The sequence below is a fragment of the Scyliorhinus torazame genome, chromosome 14 (assembly GCF_047496885.1).
Source record: "Scyliorhinus torazame isolate Kashiwa2021f chromosome 14, sScyTor2.1, whole genome shotgun sequence".
Lineage (NCBI taxonomy): Eukaryota > Metazoa > Chordata > Chondrichthyes > Carcharhiniformes > Scyliorhinidae > Scyliorhinus > Scyliorhinus torazame.
This window is the reverse complement of record NC_092720.1, coordinates 36,638,239-36,657,731: the sequence shown is the minus strand read 5'-3', so window position 1 is coordinate 36,657,731 and position 19,493 is coordinate 36,638,239. Positions and strand designations below refer to the sequence as shown.

Below are 19,493 nucleotides of genomic sequence, written 5' to 3'. Positions count from 1 at the left end.
CACTGTTGCATAGCAGCATTCCTTCACCACCGCACTGGAGCAAAGATGATGTGCTTAAGCCTCCAGTGTGGGACTTCAACCCATTGCCCGGAGATAATAGTCGCATCACTGAGTCAACGTTGAAAAACAAAATAATGTTCCATAACCATAACCTCGGAAGGGAATCCACTCTCGCATCAGCGTGGCAATTTTCCATTTCCCATAACCGTATTCCCTGAGTGATATGCCTAATTTACTGCAAATTAGTCAGCATTTTGATGTTCTTGATTCATATCCGCTAGAAGCTCGTCTGAGACTGCCCAGCTTCATTGACGATGGATTTTACAGCCAGTAGAGAGAAGAGCTCCATCCCCGTAAGTCGAGTTGGAGTTGAGCCTAGCTCTTCGAAGTGAAAGGGCAGTCTGTTAATTTGCTATGGTACACAGCCTCCCTTTTTAGTTATAAATATAAAAACAAAATGCTGGAAAGGCTGAGCCGGTCCAGCAGCATTTGTGGGGAAATGAACAGAATGAACGTTTTGAGCGCCTATGTCTCTTCCTTTCAGTGCCAGCTTATAAATTGGAGTTGGGGGGGATTTATTTCTGATTTGGACTGATTTTCTTCCAGACACATCAGTTTGACACTTGTGTCACAGTTCAATCTGTGTTCCGTTTACTGTATAGATCAGATGCTCGTTGTATTTGATGCTGATAATGGTATGACTCACATTATGTTCTGGTATTGACTGAACCAATCATACATTACAATGGATCCAGTTTTTTTAAAATTTACACTGTTTTATTTCGCATGTCACATTCTTATCCTAAATTTTGGAACCGCCTCTCCTTGGGACTTAGAATAATGAAAACGTTTTGATGAAATGGTTCAAACAACCTTGTCAGAAAAGATGAATTTGTGTTTTATGGAAGAGTCAATATTATGCGATTGTGGCAATATTGAATTATTTCACTAACAAAATGTTATTCCTTCTGCTTGTCTACCTCACAAGGCATAAGTGTCATCACTGGCTCCTCCTTTAAATATTCTTCTTGCCATTCACAATAAAATCTAATTACGCAGGGTATGTCACAAATACTGCATACCATCTTGTATGACCTCAAAATCAATCTATCTGTAAGGTTTGAAATGCAAATCTAATTCTTTGTCAGCTTCTCAATCATAAAGTAGGACTTACTTTAAGTGATTCTCCAAACAGCAATCTAATATAATGGGAAAACCTGTATTAAACCCCGAACAAGAGAAACTTCAATAAATAAGGAAACTTTAATGATCACTGAAGCACATTAAACTGTAAGCTGAGAGACAGGGACATAAAGGTTTACTAACAGACATTTATTTGTCAAAAAAAGGCAATTGAAAACCAAGGGCAAACCTTGAGTTGCTATGGAATCAGCAGAGCATTGTGGCACAGTCTTGAGATAAGTAACGTGAGGTATAAGGCAACCCCACCAAATTTTGAACCGGCTATGAACAATGAGTGGCACTGGCATATCTTAAGAAACCAATCATTGAGACGTGCATGGAAGAATCGTGAAAGAAAGGTGGGCAAAAAAGAATATAAGTGAAAGCACAATATCTGGCATTTTCATCGCCGTCTTCTCGGGCAGACGTGTCCTGGGATAACAAAGAGGAGGCTAAATATTCAGCAGATTTCAAGGCCTGAATTTTTCGGATGTCTCACTTCCTGCTACCCAAACAGTTGGTGGGGGAATGCAGCACGGTAGCATTGTGGATAGCACAATTGCTTCACAGCTCCAGGGTCCCAGGTTCGATTCCGGCTTGGGTCACTGTCTGTGCGGAGTCTGCACATCCTCCCCGTGCGTGGGTTTCCTCCGTGTGCTCCGGTTTCCTCCCATAGTCCAAAGATGTGCAGGTTAGGTGGATTGGCCATGATAAATTGCCCTTAGTGTCCAAAATTGCCCTTAGTCTTGGGTGGAGTTACTGGGTTATGGGGATAGGATGGGGTGTTGACCTTGGGTAGGGTGCTCTTTCCAAGAGCCTGTGCAGACTCGATGGGCCGAATGGCCTCCTTCTGCACTGTAAATTCTATGATAATCTATGATTCCATGTGCCCCGCAGCCATCACATCTTGAATGAGCATTAAGTGGCTGCAGGTGGGACTTCCGTCCCTCATGTGGGAGGATATCCTACCTTAGAGAGCTGCCGGCCAACCTAACTGGGTGCGGTGGGGAGTATGCCCCCCCTGTAAAATTTGGCCCTCTATCTCTGTAGTGTCTTGCAGCCTGCAACTGACCGAGATCTCTGCACTCCCCCAATTCTGGGCCATTCACACCTCCTATTTTAATCCCACTATCATTTGGTGGCCAGGCCTGCAGCTGCATAGGCCCTAGTCTTTGGATTGCCCTCCCTAAATCTCTTTGACTCGCAACAGATCTCATCTATTTTGAGCTGCTCCTTGGAGCCTATGATTCCATGACTAACCTTTTGGTCATCGGTCTTAATAATTTTTATTCATTCATGGGCAAGTGAGCATTGCTGGCAAGGCCAGTATTTATTTCCCATCCCGAGTTGGCCTTGAGAAGGTAGTGATGAGCCTTATGTGATCTCTTTATGTGGATCGTTATCAAAACCCTGTTAACATTCCTGTCGCATGCCTTGATGTGTGCTGTACTACAATAAAGGTGCTATATAAAGACTTTCTGTGTCATTGATGGTTAAGTTTGAAATCAGACACCAATATTTGTTCGCAGCAGGAGGCTGGGGTATCCATAAATTAATGGAAACATTGACTTAAACTTTTTGGAGCCTGTGATGGTATGCATTAGGGGTATTACGGTACCCTGGGATGCCGAGAGGCTATTGGTGGATAGACACCAGGTCCCGATTGGATCAGCCGCCTACTGGCTCCACCCAGTAAGGCGGAGTATAAGAGCCCGGGTTCTCCCAGCAGCTGCATTCTGCAACTGTGCTGCTGGGGAACAAGTCTGTGTAATAAAGCCATCGATTGACTCCTTCTCATCTCGTCGCGTGAGTGATTGATTGTGCTACAATTTATTACGCAGACTTTAAAGAACATGGACCTCCGAATCACTCCGGAGTAACTGCGAATCAGCCCCCACGCGGCAAACCCAGCGGCCACTTTTAAACACTGGTTAGCGTGTTTTGAAGGATACCTCCGAATGGCCACCTGCATACCTACAGAAGACCAGAAAATGCTGGTCCTGCATTCCAGGGTGAGCCCGGAAATCTACACTCTCACAGAGGATGCGGATGATTACCAGGCGGCGCTCGCCATGCTGAGAGGACTCTATGTTCGGCCCGTCAACCAGGTTTACGCATGCCACCAGCTCGCGATGAGACGGCAAATCCCCGGGGAATTGCTGGACGAATTCTACAGTGCGCTGCTAATACTGGGGAGAAATTGCAACTGCCCACCGGTTCCGGCTAATGAACATACGGAGCTACTGATTCGGGATGCTTTCGTGGCAGGTATGTTTTCATCCCAAATTCGCCAGCGATTGCTGGAAAGAGACTCACTAGGCCTCAAGGAGGCACGGGCCCTCGCTGCCTCGTTCGATGTGGCATCGCAGAACGCCCGTGCCTACGCCCTTGACCGCGCAGCAGCCCCTTGAGCACCTTGGACCCCCGTGTGACCAAACCCCCGGCACCCCCCCGCTCCTCCGCAGACCTGTGCTGCCAGAGCGCCAGATCACCCGGGTGGGCCCCGCTGCTACTTTTGTGGGCAAGCGAAACACCCCCGACTGCGCTGCCCGGCCCGCTCAGCCCTCTGTAAAGGATGCGGCAAAAAGGGTCACTTTGTAGCAGTGTGCCAGGCCCGGGGGGTCGCCGCAATCTCCGGGGAAGAACCAGGACCCCAACCTCAACCCCTCCAATGACCCATGTGCGGCCACCGGGCGCCGCCATCTTGGGTCCCGGACTCCATGCGGGAGGGATGGGCGCTGCCATTTGGTGCTCCTCCGGCCACGTACGATCAATGGGCGGCGCCATTTTGTCCACCCCCGACCGTGTGCGACCTGTGGACGCCGCCGTCTTGGCTGACGGCTAAGGACCCCGGGATGGATGGCCCCCACGGCCCTGAGGAAAACGCCCCCATGCAGCAACAGCAACTGGCTTCGGTGACCTTGAACCAGTCGCGGCCCCGAATGCTCCAAACGGCAACAACGACGGTATTCATAAACGGGTATGAGACGCCCTGCCTGATCGACTCTGGGAGCACGGAGAGTTTTATGCATCCCGATACGGTAAGACGCTGTTCCCTTCCGATCCACCCGAGTAATCAAAAGATTTTCCTGGCAGCTGGATCCCATTCTGTAGAGATCAAAGGGTTCTGCATCGCGAACCTCACGGTGCAGGGGAGGGAGTTCAAGAACTATTGGCTTTACGTTCTTCCCCACCTCTGCGCTGCCACACTTATGGGGTTGGATTTCCAGTGCAACCTCCAGATTTTAACGTTTCAATTTGGCGGCCCTATACCCCATTCACTATCTGCGGCCTCACGACCCTCGAGGTCAACCCGCCTTTCCTGTTTGCGAACCTCACCCTGGATGGCAAACCCATCGCCACTAGGAGCAGACGGTACAGCGCCCAGGACCGAACCTTTATCCTGTCAGAAGTCCAACGGCTGCTGAGGGAAGGCATAATCCAGGCCAGCAATAGTCCCTGGAGAGCTCAGCTGGTAGCTGTGAAGACCGGGGAGAAGCAGAGGATGGTCATAGACTATAGTCAAACCATCAATAGATACATGCAGCTGGATGCGTACCCTCTCCCCCGCATATCCGACATGGTCAATCGGATTGCACAGTACAAGGTCTTTTCCACGGTGGACCTTAAGTCCGCCTATCACCCGCTCGCCATCCGCCCGAGCGACTGCAAATACACTGCTTTTGAAGCAGATGGGCGGCTCTATCACTTTTTAAGGGTTCCATTCGGCGTCACTAATGGGGTCTCGGTCTTCCAACGGGAGATGGACCGCATGGTTGACCGGTACGGTTTGCGGGCCACGTTTCCGTATCTCGATAACGTCACCATCTGCGGCCACGACCAACAGGGCCACGACGCCAATCTCCGCAAATTCCTCCAGACCGCAAACGCCCTGAATCTCACATACAACAGGGAGAAATGCGTGTTTAGCACCGACCGTCTAGCCATCCTCGGCTACGTAGTGCGAAACGGAGTTATAGGACCAGACCTGGAACACATGCGCCCCCTTATGGAGTTCCCCCCCCCCTCTCTGCTCCAAGGCCCTGAAACGCTGCCTGGGCTTTTTCTCTTATTACTCCCAGTGGGTCCCCAACTACGCGGACAAGGCCCGTCCACTAATTCAGTCCACTGTCTTTCCCCTGTCAACAGAGGTCCGACAGGCCTTCAGCCGCATCAAAGCGGATTCCGCAAAGGCCACGATGCACGCCATCGATGAGTCCCTCCCCTTCCAAGTCGAGAGCGACGCGTCCGACGTAGCTCTGGCAGCCACCCTCAACCAAGCGGGCAGACCCGTGGCCTTTTTCTCACGCACCCTCCATGCCTCAGAAATCCGCCACTCCTCAGTGGAAAATGAGGCCCAGGCTATAGTGGAAGCTGTGCGACATTGGAGGCATTACCTGGCCAGCAGGAGATTCACTCTCCTCACTGACCAACGGTCTGTTGCCTTCATGTTCGATAATGCACAGCGGGGCAAGATCAAGAACTACAAGATCTTGAGGTGGAGGATCGAACTCTCCACCTATAACTATGAGATCTTGTATCGTCCCGGGAAGCTAAACGAGCCTCCTGATGCCCTATCCCGCGGCACATGTGCCAACGCACAAGTGGACCGCCTCCGAACCCTCCATGAGGACCTCTGCCACCCGGGGGTCACTCGGTTCTATCACTTCGTGAAGACCCGCAACCTGCCCTACTCCATCGAGGAGGTCAGAACAGCCACCGCGAACTGCCAAATCTGCGCAGAGTGCAAGCCGCACTTCTACAGGCCAGATAAAGCGCACCTGATAAAGGCTTCCCGTCCCTTTGAACGCCTCAGTCTGGACTTCAAAGGCCCCCTCCCCTCCACCGACCGCAACACGTACTTCCTGAACGTGGTTGACGAGTACTCCCATTTCCCATTCGCCATCCCCTGCCCCGACATGACCGCGGCCACGGCCATTAAAGCCCTCTGCACCACCTTTACACTGTTCGGTTTCCCCGCCTACATACATAGCGATAGGGGGTCCTCCTTCATGAGCGACGAACTGCGTCAATTCCTGCTCAGCAAGGGCATTGCCTCGAGCAGGGCGACCAGTTACAATCCCCGGGGTAACGGACAGGTAGAGAGGGAGAACGGAAAGGTCTGGAAGACTATCCTGCTGGCCATACGGTCCAGAAATCTCCCAGTCCCCCGCTGGCAGGAAGTCCTCCCGGACGCCCTTCACTCCATCCAGTCGCTGCTGTGTACCACAACAAATCAAACACCTCACGAACGCCTCCTTGTCTTCCCTAGGAAGTCCTCCTCCGGAACGTCACACCTGACCTGGCTGGCAGCCCCGGGACCCATCCTGCTCCGAAAACATGTGCGGGTACACAAATTGGGCCCATTGGTCGAGAGGGTTCACCTCCTCCACGCGAACCCTCAGTACGCCTACATGGCGTACCCCGACGGCCCACAGGACATGGTCTCTCTGCGGGACCTGGCGGCCGCCGTATCTACACACACCCACCCAACACCAATCACCCCCTCCCTCCCACAGGCGTGCCCCACAGCCGCCCCCTTCCCAGGTGGATCGGTCCTTCCATCGGCCCCACCTAGGGGTAGTGAAGCAGGAAGAGACATCACTACGCTCCCAGAGACGACGGTGCCCGAGCCAGCGCCTGCATCACCGCCGGGGCTGAGACGATCGGGGAGGACGACCACGGCACCCATTCGACTCATCGAATCATTATAACAAAGCAAGAAATGCCTCTGTAAATAATTCAGTTGCCCAGTAAAAGCGGCATTGTAAACAATGCTCGTAGTTTGATATCGGAGCATAGCCGCTGTGTTAGTGGAATCCCAGGTACCGATTCTGTAAACCCCTACCACCATACGGCCCACTACCCCTGCCGGGTTCTTTTTTAACAAGGGGTGAATGTGGTGGTATGCATTAGGGGTATTACGGTACCCTGTGATGCCGAGAGGCTATTGGTGGATAGACGCCGGGTCCCAATTGGATCAGCCGCCTACTGGCTCCACCCAGTAAGGCGGAGTATAAGAGCCCGGGTTCTCCCAGCAGCCGCATTCTGTAACTGTGCTGCTGGGGAACAAGTCAGCGTAATAAAGCCATCAATTGATTCCTTCTCATCTCGTCTCGTGAGTGATTGATTGTGCTACAGAGCCTTTGTTTACATGGTATCCATCTCAATAGCCTGGGAAAAGAAGAATCTTGTTCATTCAACTCTACTCTGTTGTTTTTTTTCCAATTTATTTCACCGCCCTTCCTTTTTAGTTGCTTCTCATTGGACCATTGTCTAATTCAGGAATCCGATGTTATAAACCACTTTCAATCCCTCAGCATTTTCTCAGGTGCCCTCTCCCTTTCCCAGAACTCTTCAGCAAGGTGGACAGTTAATTGGTCAATTGGCCCGTCAAGTACATTATTTCCACAGGTTGCATAGAGTTAGCAATGGACCCTACCCAACCAAGCTAATTAAGCTGAGGATGTTCTAAAAAACCTTTCATACATGAATAGATAGATGAGTACAATCTCCAGAATAGCCATCTAAATCTCACACTCTGCACTTTACGTCTTTCACTAGTTGTCATCCTTGACAGTTGTTTAGGAAATGAGTTACACGCCCCTGATCCTACCCAAAGCAATAGGCCTCTCATGCCCCAAATGTTTAGAAACAGGGTGGGTCTGGGTAGATCATGTCCCATCCAATCAGCGCCTGGGCCCAGATTTGCCCAAATGAAGCAGGCAGTTTGTCAGGACATTTTGCAGCTTGCGGTACTCACCACAGTAGAAAATGTCCCACCTCTTTGCTCTGGTGGGGGGTGAGGGAAGGGTTTCAGGATGCAGTTCGGCCCACTGACCCCAGAAGCAGATTGGAAGTGGCCAAAGGGGTAGCTGGGTGCTGAAGCCGTCGAGTTAAAATGCTCACTTTGGTTTTCTTGGTCTTTGTCCCAGTTGTTCGGATACATTTTAGGCCCTCGGGCCCTCACTCCTCATGGTCCCTTATACCTTCCATGCCAACTTATCCCTCGTCATAAACCTTACCAACCCCAAATGGCCCATCATACCCTCCATGCCAACTCAAATCCCACATGCCTAATGGATACTTTGTCCTTCATGGGCCTATCCATGCCCATTCACTCAGTGTACACTATGTACAGAATCAATGAAGCCTATAGTAATAACAGCAAGTGTGAAACTGAGACAAAAAGCACTCATTCATAATTATTGAAGGAACTGATTTACTACTCTATAAAATGTGCCAATCAAGCAGGCTATTAAAGGACCAATAACAGAAATTTTAAGCACCTCACACCTCTTCATCTTGTGTAGATAAACTTTGAGACATTGACAAATGAGATCACAGAAAAATGATAACTTCATAAAGATGTAAATTAAACAAAGTCAGCAGTGGTCTCAGCAGAGAGCACCACTCTGAATGAACTCTTTGGGAGTTTTGTTTACACACTTGAAGACAGCTGTTGACTTTGCTTGATTGACATCTTTATGACCTTATATCTTTTCTGTGATTTATTCTGACAATACCTCAATGATAGTGATGACACAGCATTTGAAACAAAGAGCAATTTAAATGGTTAGCCCACTGTAATCTGAATGGTTTGCCCTGACCTTGGTGGCAAATTCGCATTGCCAGTGATACCCCTGACAAGGAAGAGGCTTGGCCTCTGAGGATATTGGCACATGCCCCTCTGCTGTGGAGCTCGCAGATCACAGCAACCTTGAACCCCAGGCTAAATAAAACCCATATTAGTTGACATGCCACAAAAAAAAAAATCAAAATCCCTTTGCAAATGATGGGAGGGTCACTTCAGGACAATATTCCCCTAACATAACTCTCTGGAACAAAGCCAAGAGTGGGGATGAAGGGGGTTTGTGGAGCCAGTGAATGGGACTGTTAGCTTTCTGTAACATTTTGACCACTAACTTTAAATGATCTCCTCTCTGGATAATAATTGACTGGGTCAATGTGGCTGGTCGGGGGGGGGGGGGAGGTTGCTGTTTGAAATGCTGGAGAATAAAAGGGGGGGGGGGGAGAATTTCCCGGTCACGGTTATCTGAAACTCAGCCCTCCCTCTTTTAACACCAGTCTGGAGTAAGCTGCTGCCATGTTCAGTCCAACGGGGATGGCATCCATCACTGGGTGAGCTGTACACACAGCCCGGCTCCTGCCTCTCACACGGAACCTTCTTCTCTGCGCGTCACACATTTATAGATATATATATAGCCGGAGAGGAGAGAGAAAAATAATCAGTGAAAGAATTGGGGCCGGCCGGCTGGCTGGATGTGAGAGTGCCGAAAGTAGGTTGATCCCGTAAGGATTCAGCCTCTCGTCAACCTGTCGTCACTAGAAATCCAGCTCAGACTCTCTTCCTGCACTGCAGCCGCGGTCTGTCAGTGTGCCCAGGAGTCAGGTTACCCACAGAGACGGAGGGTGAAGTGGGAGCCTGCAGACGAAACCCTTACCCCCTACCAGCCTTACCCCCTAGCCCAGCCTTACCCCCCTCCCAGCCGTACCCCCCTAGCCCAGCCTTACCCCCTCCCAGCCTTACCCCTCTAGCCCAGCCTTACCCCCCTCCCAGCCGTACCCCCTAGCCCAGCCTTACCCCCCTAGTCCGGCCTTACCCCCCTGCCCAGCCTTACCCCCCTGCCCAGCCTTACCCCCTCCCAGCCTTACCCCCTCCCAGCCTTACCCCCTAGCCCAGCCTTACCCCCTCCCAGCCTTACCCCCCTAGCCCAGCCTTACCCCCTCCCAGCCTTACCCCCCGAGCCCAGCCTTACCCCCCTCCCATTCTTACCCCCCCCAGCTTTACCCCCCTAGCCCAGCCTTGTTACCTCCCAGCCTTACCCCCCTCCAAGCCTTAACCCCCCCCCCCCCCAGACCATCCTTACCCCCCTACCAGCCGCACACCCCAACTCCAGCCCAGCCTTACCGCCCCCCCCCCCCCCCCCCCCCCCCCCTCGTCCAACCAGAGGCACCAACATTACAGCAAGCGAGCCAAATAGCTCAGCCCGGCTGCCCAGCCCCTCACCAGTCCAACCACCCCCCCCCCCCCTACCCATCCACACACACCACCCTCCCCCTTCCTGAGATGCCACCTCTCTTGCTGCTCCTGGGCACCCTGTCTGCCCTATCTGCCAGCCCCCTCAGCCCGTGTGCCAGGCAGCCCTGCCTCAACAATGGGACGTGTGTAACTTTGCCAGGGCAGCTGGCAGCCTACAACTGTACCTGTGCCCCTGGATTCGCGGGACAACATTGCCAGGTAAGAGTGAGGGGCACCCCTGTGATGGGACAGTGTGTGTCGGGGGGGGGGGGGGGGGAGAGTCTAAGGGGTGCGGACTGTTAGCAGCCAGGGGGTGGGGGGTCCAGGGCATTGCCTCTGCCCCGTGTGTTCCGCTGCCTGTCCCAGTCGGAGTGTTTTCCTACCTGTCCCCCAGTAGCCCATTGCCCATTTGTTTAGGGACGGACCTGCCTCCCCGCACAGACCGAGGTGAAGCTGCGGGTTTGTTGTCAGACAGCCGGCTCCCTGCTGCCCCGGGGACAATTCCCGCGGCTCACACAGGCTAAACCCGGAGCTAGCAGCTTCTTCCCGGTGGGAGGGAGGGAGTGGGGAGTGAGTGAAGGGAGGGAGGGAGTGAGGGGAGTGAGTGAGTGTGGGGAGTGAGTGTGGGGAGGGAGTGAGTGTGGGGAGTGAGTGAGCTTGAGGAGTGAGTGAGTGTGGGGAGTGAGTGAGTGTGGGGAGGGAGTGAGTGTGGGGCATGAGTGAGTGTGGGGAGTGGGGAGTGAGTGAAGGGAGGGAGGGAGTGAGGGGAGTGAGTGAGTGTGGGGAGTGAGTGTGGGGAGGGAGTGAGTGTGGGGAGTGAGTGAGCTTGAGGAGTGAGTGAGTGTGGGGAGTGAGTGAGTGTGTGGAGGGAGTGAGTGTGGGGCATGAGTGAGTGTGGGGAGTGGGGAGTGAGTGAGGGGAGAGATTGAGTGTGGGGAGTGAGTGTGGGGAGAGAGTAAGTGTGGGGTGAGTGTGGGGAGAGAGTAAGTGTGGGGTGAGTGTGTGTGGGGAGTGAGTGTGGGGAGGGTGAGAGTCTTGGGGGGGAGTGAGTGAGCTTGAGGAGTGAGTGAGTGTGGGGAGTGAGTGAGTGTGGGGAGTGTGTGTGGGGAGTGAGTGTTGGGAGTGAGTGAGTGTGGGGAGTGAGTGTGGGGAGGGTGTGTGGGGAGGGAGTGAGTGTGGGGAGGGAGTGTGTGGGGAGTGAGTGAGTGTGGGGTGTGAGTGAGTGTGGGGTGTGACTGAGTGTGGGGAGTGAGTGAGTGTGGGGAGTGAGTGAGTGTGGGGAGGGTGTGAGTGTGGGGAGGGTGTGAGTGTGGGGAGGGAGTGAGTGAGTGTGGGGCATGAGTGAGTGTGGGGAGTGGGGAGTGAGTGTGGGGTGAGTGTGGGGAGAGAGTGAGTGTGGGGAGTGAGTGTGGGGAGAGAGTGAGTGTGGGGAGTGAGTGTGGGGAGAGAGTAAGTGTGGGATGAGTGTGTGTGGGGAGTGAGTGTGGGGAGGGTGAGAGTCTTGGGGGGGAGTGAGTGAGCTTGAGGAGTGAGTGAGTGTGGGGAGTGAGTGAGTGTGGGGAATGAGTGAGTGTGGGGAGGGTGTGAGTGTGGTGAGGGAGTGAGTGGGGAGGGAGTGAGTGTGGGGAAGGAGTGAGTGTGGGGAGTGAGTGGGTGTGGAGAGGGAGTGTGGGGAGTGAATGAGTGTGGGGAGGGAGTGAGTGTGGAGAGGGAGTGAGTGTGCGGAGTGAGTGAGTGTGGGGAGTGAGTAAGTGTGAGGAGGGTGTGAGTGTGGGGAGGGATAGAGTGGGGAGGGAGTGAGTGTGGGGATTGACTGAGTGCGGGAGAGAGTGTGGGGAGTGAGTGAGTTTGGGGAGGAGTGAGTGTGGGGTGTGAGTGTAGGGAGTGGTAGAGTGTGAGGAGTGAATGAGTGTGGGGAGTGGGTGGGTGTTGAGAGGGAGTGTGGGGAGGGAGTGTGGGGAGCGAGTGAGTGTAGGGAGTGAGTGTGGAGAATGAGTGAGTGTGGGGAGTGAGTGGGTGTGGAGAGGGAGTGTGGGGAGTGAATGAGTGTGGGGAGTGAGTGGGTGTGGAGAGGGAGTGAGTGTGCAGAGTGAGTGAGTGTGGGGAGTGAGTAAGTGTGAGGAGGGTGTGAGTGTGGGAGGGAGTGAGTGGGGAGGGAGTGAGTGTCGGGATTGACTGAGTGCGGGGAGAGAGTGTGGGGAGTGAGTGAGTTTGGGGAGGGAGTGAGTGTGGGGTGTGAGTGTAGGGAGTGAGTGAGTGTGAGGAGTGAATGAGTGTGGGGAGTGGGTGGGTGTTGAGAGGGAGTGTGGGGAGGGAGTGTGGGGAGCGAGTGAGTGTGGGGAGTGAGTGTGGAGAATGGGTGTGAGTGTGGGGATGTGAGTGTGGGGATTGAGTGTGGGGAGGGTGTGAGTTTGGGGAGTGGTGTGGGGAGTGAGTGTGGGGAATGAGTGAGTGTGGGGAGTGAGTGTGGGAGGGAGTGAGTGTGTGGGGGAAGTGAGTGTGTGGGGAGTGAGTGAATGAGGGGAGTGTGTGGGGAGTGAGGGAATGTGGGAGTGAAGGGAAGGAGGGAGTGAGGGCAGGGAGGGGGGTGTGGGGAGTGAGGGTATGGGGAGTGAGTAAGTCTGGGGAGTAGGGGTGGGAGGGAGTGTTTGGAAGTGAGAGTGTAGGGAGTGAGGGAATGTGTGAGGAGTCAATGAGTGTGAGGAGTGAGGGAGGGAGTGTGTGGGGAGTGAATGAGTGTGAGGAGTGACGGAGGGAAGGATGTGTGGGAATGAGTGAGTGTGAGAAGTGAGTGAGAGTGGGGAGTGAGGGCAGGGAGGGAGTGTGTGGGTGAGTGAGGGAGTGAGGAGTGAGGGAGTGTGTGGGGAGGTGAGTGGGGAGTGAGGAGGGAGTGGTGGGAGGGAGGTAGTGTGGGGAGTGGAGGGAGGGAGTGGGGTGGGGAGGGAGTGTGGGGAGGGGGAGGGAGGGAGGTGTGGGGAGTGAGGGATGAAGGAGTGAGGGAAGGGAGGGAATGTGTGGGGAGTGAGGGAGTGTGTGGGTATCGAGGAGGAGAGAGTGTGGGGAGGGAGGGAATGTGGGAGTGAAGGGAAGGAGGGGTGAGGGCAGGATGGAGTGTGTGGGGTGTGAGAGAGTGTGGGGAGTGAGTAAGTGTGGGGAGTGAGGGGAGGGAGGGAGTGAGGGGGGAGTGTGTGGGGTGTGGGAGGGAGTGAGTGGAGGGAGTGTGTGGGGAGTGAGGGAGGGGAGGAGTGAGGGGAGAGAGGGAGTGTCTGGTGAGGGAGGGAGGGAATGAGGGGAGGGAGTGTGGGGTGTGGGAGGGAGGGGAGTGTGGGGACGGAGGGAGTGTGTGGGGTGAGGAGGGAGTGTGTGGGGAGTGTAGGAGGGAATGTGGGGAGTGTGGGAGGGAGCGTGTGGGATGAGGGAGGGAGTGAGTGGAGGGAGGGAGTGTGTGGGGAGTGAGGGATGGAGTGAGGGAGGGAGGAGTGTGTGGAGGGGGGGCTCCTGCTGGGTAATGTTTGTCGGTGGTGGAATGTGAGGATTAAGGTGATTCAGTGACAGGAAGCTAGTGATTTCTGACACTCTCACTCTCTCCTCTCTCTCTCACACTCTCCTCTCACTCTCTCCTCTCACTCTCACACTCTCCTCTCACTCGCACACTCTCCTCTCACTTTCTCTCGCACACTCTCCTCCCACTCTCACTCTCTCCTCTCACTCTCCTCCTCCCACTCTCCACTCTCTCCTCACTCTCTCCTCTCACTCTCTCCTCCTCACTCTCCACTCTCTCCTCTCACTCTCTCCTCTCACCTCTCCTCTCACTCTCTCTCACTCTCCTCCTCCACTCTCTCCTCCCACTCTCACTCTCTCCTCCACTCTCTCCACTCTCACTCTCTCCTCTCACTCTCTCCTCCCACTCTCTCCTCTCACTCTCTCCTCCCACTCTCACTCTCTCCTCTCACTCTCTCCTCCACTCTCACTCTCTCCTCTCACTCTCTCCTCCCACTCTCACTCTCTCCCTCTCACTCTCTCCTCCCACTCTCACTCTCACTCTCCTCTCTCCTCACTCCTCCACTCTCACTCTCTCTCTCACTCTCTCTCTCTCACTCTCCACTCTCACTCTCTCCTCTCTCTCTCCTCCGCTCCCACTCTCTCCTCTCATTCTCCTCTCACTCTGTCCTCTCACTCCACTCTCTCCTCCACTCTCCTCTCACTCTCACTCTCTCCTCTCACTCTCTCCTCTCTCCCTCCTCTCACTCTCTCCTCCCACTCACTCTCCGCTCCCACTCTCTCGCTCCCACTCTCCACTCACTCCTCTCACTCTTCCTCTCACTCCCACTCTCCCACTCTCTCTCACTCTCACTCTCCTCACTCTCACTCTCTCCTCTCACTCTCTCCTACCTCTCTCACACTCTCTCCTCACACTCACTCTCCTCTCACTCTCTCACCTCTCACCTCTCCACTCCACACTCTCACTGTCTCCTCTCACTCTCCTCCCACTCTCTCCTCCCACTCTCACTCTCTCCTCTCACTCTCTCCTCTCACTCTCACACTTTCCTCTCACTCTCTCCTCCCACTCTCACTCTCTCCTCCCACTCTCTCCTCACACTCTCCTCTCACTCTCACACTCTCCTCTCACTCTCCTCTCACTCTCACACTCTCCTCTCACTCTCTCCTCTCACTCTCTCCTCTCACTCTCACTCTCTCCTCTCACTGTCTCCCTCTCACTCTCTCCTCTCACTCTCACACTCTCCTCTCACTCTCTCCTCTCACTCTCACTCTCCAATCACTCTCTCCTCTCGCTCTCACTCTCACATTCTCCTCTCACTATCTCTCACTCTCACTCTCTCCTCTCACTCTCCTCTCACTCTCTCCTCTCACTCTCTCCTCTCACTCTCTCCTCTCATTCTCACTCTCTCCCCTCACTCACACTCTCTCCCCTCACTCTCACTCTCTCCTCTCACTCTCACTCTCTCCACTCTCACTCCTCTCCTCTCACTCTCACTCTCTCCTCTCACTCTCACTCTCTCCTCTCACTCTCACACTCTCCTCTCACTCTCTCCTCACACTCTCCTCTCACTCTCACACTCTCCTCTCACTCTCTCCACCACACTCTCCTCTCACTCTCACACTCTCCTCTCACTCTCACACTCTCACTCTCACACTCTCCTCACTCTCTCCTCACACTCTCTCCTCTCACTCTCACCTCTTACTCTCTCCCTCTCCTCTCACTCTCTCCTCTCACTCTCTCCTCTCACTCTAACTCTCTCCTCTCACTCTCACTCTCTCCTCTCACTCTCTCCTCTCACACTCTCCTCTCACTCTCTCCTCCCACTCTCACTCTCTCCTCTCACTCTCTCCTCCCGCTCCCACTCTCTCCTCTCATTCTCCTCTCACTCTGTCCTCTCACTCCCACTCTCTCCTCCCACTCTCCTCTCACTCTCACTCTCTCCTCTCACTCTCTCCTCTCTCCCTCCTCTCACTCTCTCCTCCCACTCTCACTCTCTCCTCCCGCTCCCACTCTCTCCTCCCGCTCCACTCTCTCCTCTCACTCTCCTCTCACTCTGTCCTCTCACTCCCACTCTCTCCTCCCACTCTCCTCTCACTCTCACTCTCTCCTCTCACTCTCTCCTCTCACTCTCTCCTCTCACTCTCTCCTCACACTCTCTCCTCACACTCTCTCCTCACACTCTCACTCTCTCCTCTCACTCTCTCCTCTCACTCTCTCCTCCCACTCTCACTGTCTCCTCTCACTCTCTCCTCCCACTCTCTCCTCCCACTCTCACTCTCTCCTCTCACTCTCTCCTCTCACTCTCACACTTTCCTCTCACTCTCTCCTCCCACTCTCACTCTCTCCTCCCACTCTCTCCTCCACACTCTCCTCTCACTCTCACACTCTCCTCTCACTCTCCTCTCACTCTCACACTCTCCTCTCACTCTCTCCTCTCACTCTCTCCTCTCACTCTCACTCTCTCCTCTCACTGTCTCCCTCTCACTCTCTCCTCTCACTCTCACACTCTCCTCTCACTCTCTCCTCTCACTCTCACTCTCCAATCACTCTCTCCTCTCGCTCTCACTCTCACATTCTCCTCTCACTATCTCTCACTCTCACTCTCTCCTCTCACTCTCCTCTCACTCTCTCCTCTCACTCTCTCCTCTCACTCTCTCCTCTCATTCTCACTCTCTCCCCTCACTCTCACTCTCTCCCCTCACTCTCACTCTCTCCTCTCACTCTCACTCTCTCCCCTCACTCTCACTCTCTCCTCTCACTCTCACTCTCTCCTCTCACTCTCACTCTCTCCTCTCACTCACACTCTCCTCTCACTCTCTCCTCCACACTCTCCTCTCACTCTCACACTCTCCTCTCACTCTCTCCTCCACACTCTCCTCTCACTCTCACACTCTTCTCTCACTCTCACACTCTCCTCTCACTCTCACACTCTCCTCTCACTCTCTCCTCACACTCTCTCCTCTCACTCTCACCACTTACTCTCTCCCTCTCCTCTCACTCTCTCCTCTCACTCTCACTCTCTCCTCTCACTCTCTCCTCTCACTCTCCTCTCACTCTCACACTCTCCTCTCACTCTCACACTCTCCTCTCACTCTCACACTCTCCTCTCACTCTCTCCTCACACTCTCTCCTCTCACTCTCACCTCTTACTCTCTCCCTCTCCTCTCACTCTCTCCTCTCACTCTCTCCTCTCACTCTAACTCTCTCCTCTCACTCTCACTCTCTCCTCTCACTCTCTCCTCTCACTCTCTCCTCTCACTCTCTCCTCTCACTCTCACTCTCCTCTCACTCTCTCCTCTCACTCTCACTCTCTCCTCTCACTCTCACTCTCTCCTCTCACTCTCACCTCTCACTCTCACATTCTCCTCTCACTATCTCTCACTCTCACATTCTCCTCTCACTATCTCTAACTCTCTCCTCTCACTCTCACTCTCTCCTCTCACTCTCTCCTCTCACTCTCTCCTCTCACTCTCTCCTCTCACTCTCTCCTCTCACTCTCTCCTCTCACTCTCTCCTCTCACTCTCACATTCTCCTCTCACTATCTCTCACTCTCACTCTCTCCTCTCACTCTCTCCCCTCACTCTCTCCCCTCACTCTCACTCTCTCCTCTCACTCTCGCTCTCTCCTCTCACTCTCACTCTCTCCCTCTCCTCTAACTCTCTCCCTCTCCTCTCACTCTCTCCTCTCACTCTCACACTCTCCTCTCACTCTCACTCTCTCCTCTCACTCTCCCCTCACTATCTCCTCCCACTCTCACTCTCTCTTCCCACTCTCACTCTCTCTTCCCACTCTCACTCTCTCCTCTCACACTCTCCTCTCACTATCTCCTCCCACTCTCACTCTCTCCTCCCATTCTCACTCTCTCCTCTCACACTCTCCTCCCACTCTCTTCTCTCACTCTCTCCTCCCACTCTCACTCTCTCCTCTCACACTCTCCTCTCACTATCTCCTCCCACTCTCACTCTCTCCTCCCACTCTCACTCTCTCCTCTCCCACTCTCCTCCCACTCTCACACTCTCCTCTCACTATCTCCTCCCACTCTCACTCTCTCCTCCACTCTCACTCTCTCCTCCCACTCTCACTCTCTCCTCTCACACTCTCCTCTCACTCTCACTCTCTCCTCTCACTCTCACACTCTCACTCTCTCCTCCCACTCTCACTCTCTCCTCTCACACTCTCCTCTCACTATCTCCTCCCACTCTCACTCTCTCCTCCCACTCTCACTCTCTCCTCTCACACTCTCCTCTCACTATCTCCTCCCACTCTCACTCTCTCCTCCCACTCTCACTCTCTCCTCTCACACTCTCCTCCCACTCTCTCCTCTCACTCTCACTCTCTCCTCCCACTCTCACTCTCTCCTCTCACACTCTCCTCTCACTATCTACTCCCACTCTCACTCTCTCTTCCCACTCTCACTCTCTCACTCTCACTCTCTCCTCTCACTCTCACACTCTCCTCTCACTCTCTCCTCCCACTCTCACTCTCTCCTCCCACTCTCACTCTCTCCTCCCACTCTCACTCTCTCCTCTCACACTCTCCTCTCACTCTCTCACTCTCACTCTCTCACTCTCACTCTCTCCTCTCACTCTCACTCTCTCCTCTCACTCTCACACTCTCCTCTCACTATCTCCTCCCACTCTCACTCTCTCCTCCCACTCTCACTCTCTCCTCTCACACTCTCCTCTCACTATCTCCTCCCACTCTCACTCTCTCCTCCCACTCTCACTCTCTCCTCCCACTCTCACTCTCTCCTCCCACTCTCACTCTCCTCCCACTCTCTCCTCTCACTCTCATTCTCTCCTCCCACTCTCACTCTCTCCTCTCACACTCTCCTCTCACTATATCCTCCCACTCTCATCTCCTCCCACTCTCACTCTCTCCTCCCACTCTCACTCTCTCCTCTCACACTCTCCTCCCACTCTCTCCTCTCACTCTCACTCTCTCCTCCCACTCTCACTCTCTCACTCTCACTCTCTCCTCTCACTCTCACACTCTCCTCTCACTATCTCCTCCCACTCTCACTCTCTCCTCCCACTCTCACTCTCTCCTCCCACTCTCACTCTCTCCTCTCACACTCTCCTCCCACCCTCTCCTCTCACTCTCACTCTCTCCTCTCACTCTCACACTCTCCTCTCACTATCTCCTCCCACTCTCACACTCTCCTCCACTCTCGCCTCTCACTCTCACTCTCTCCTCTCACTCTCTCCTCCCACTCTCACTCTCTCCTCTCACTCGCTCCTCTCACTCTCACTCTCACTCTCTCCTCCCACTCTCACTCTCTCCCTGAACACTGTGTGTGATGTGGGGACAGCTTTGATTTCCATCTCCACATTCTGCGCCTCTTCCCAGCCCTTTTGTGCCTCTCGCACCTTCCCAAAGCCCCTGGCACCTAAATCGTCCCGGTCCAACGTTGAGGCAGGTTAACCCCCATTCCCCTAACCCTCGGGTCCAATGTTAGCCCCCCCCCCCCCCCGCCCCCCGGGTCCAATGTTACCACCCCCCGATCCAATGTTACCCCCCCCCCATCCAATGTTACCCCCCCCCCATCCAAAGTTAACCCCCCCTGGATCCAATGTTACCCCCCTGGATCCAATGTTACCCCCACCCCGATCCAATGTTACCCCCCCCGATCCGATGTTAACCCCGCCCCCCCATCCAATGTTACCCCCACCCCGATCCAATGTTACCCCCACCCCGATCCAATGTTACCCCCACCCCGATCCAATGTTACCCCCACCCCGATCCAATGTTACCCCCCCGATCCA

At 54.1% G+C, this 19,493-nt stretch overlaps 1 protein-coding gene across 3 annotated transcripts in view; it reads left to right on the top strand.

Moving 5' to 3' along the window:
• Window positions 1–251: 251 nt before the first annotated feature.
• Window positions 252–19,493, top strand: part of dner (delta/notch-like EGF repeat containing) — a 384,518-nt gene continuing 365,276 nt past the window's right edge. The window contains exon 1 of one of the 3 annotated variants that reach the window (XM_072473932.1): window positions 252–353. In XM_072473932.1, coding sequence (XP_072330033.1) covers window positions 315–353 — 39 coding nt within the window. In that variant the 5' untranslated portion in view covers window positions 252–314. Of the gene's footprint in view, window positions 354–10,144; window positions 10,445–19,493 lie in introns of those variants that run through there. The other 2 variants (XM_072473930.1, XM_072473929.1) reach the window with 2 other exon arrangements.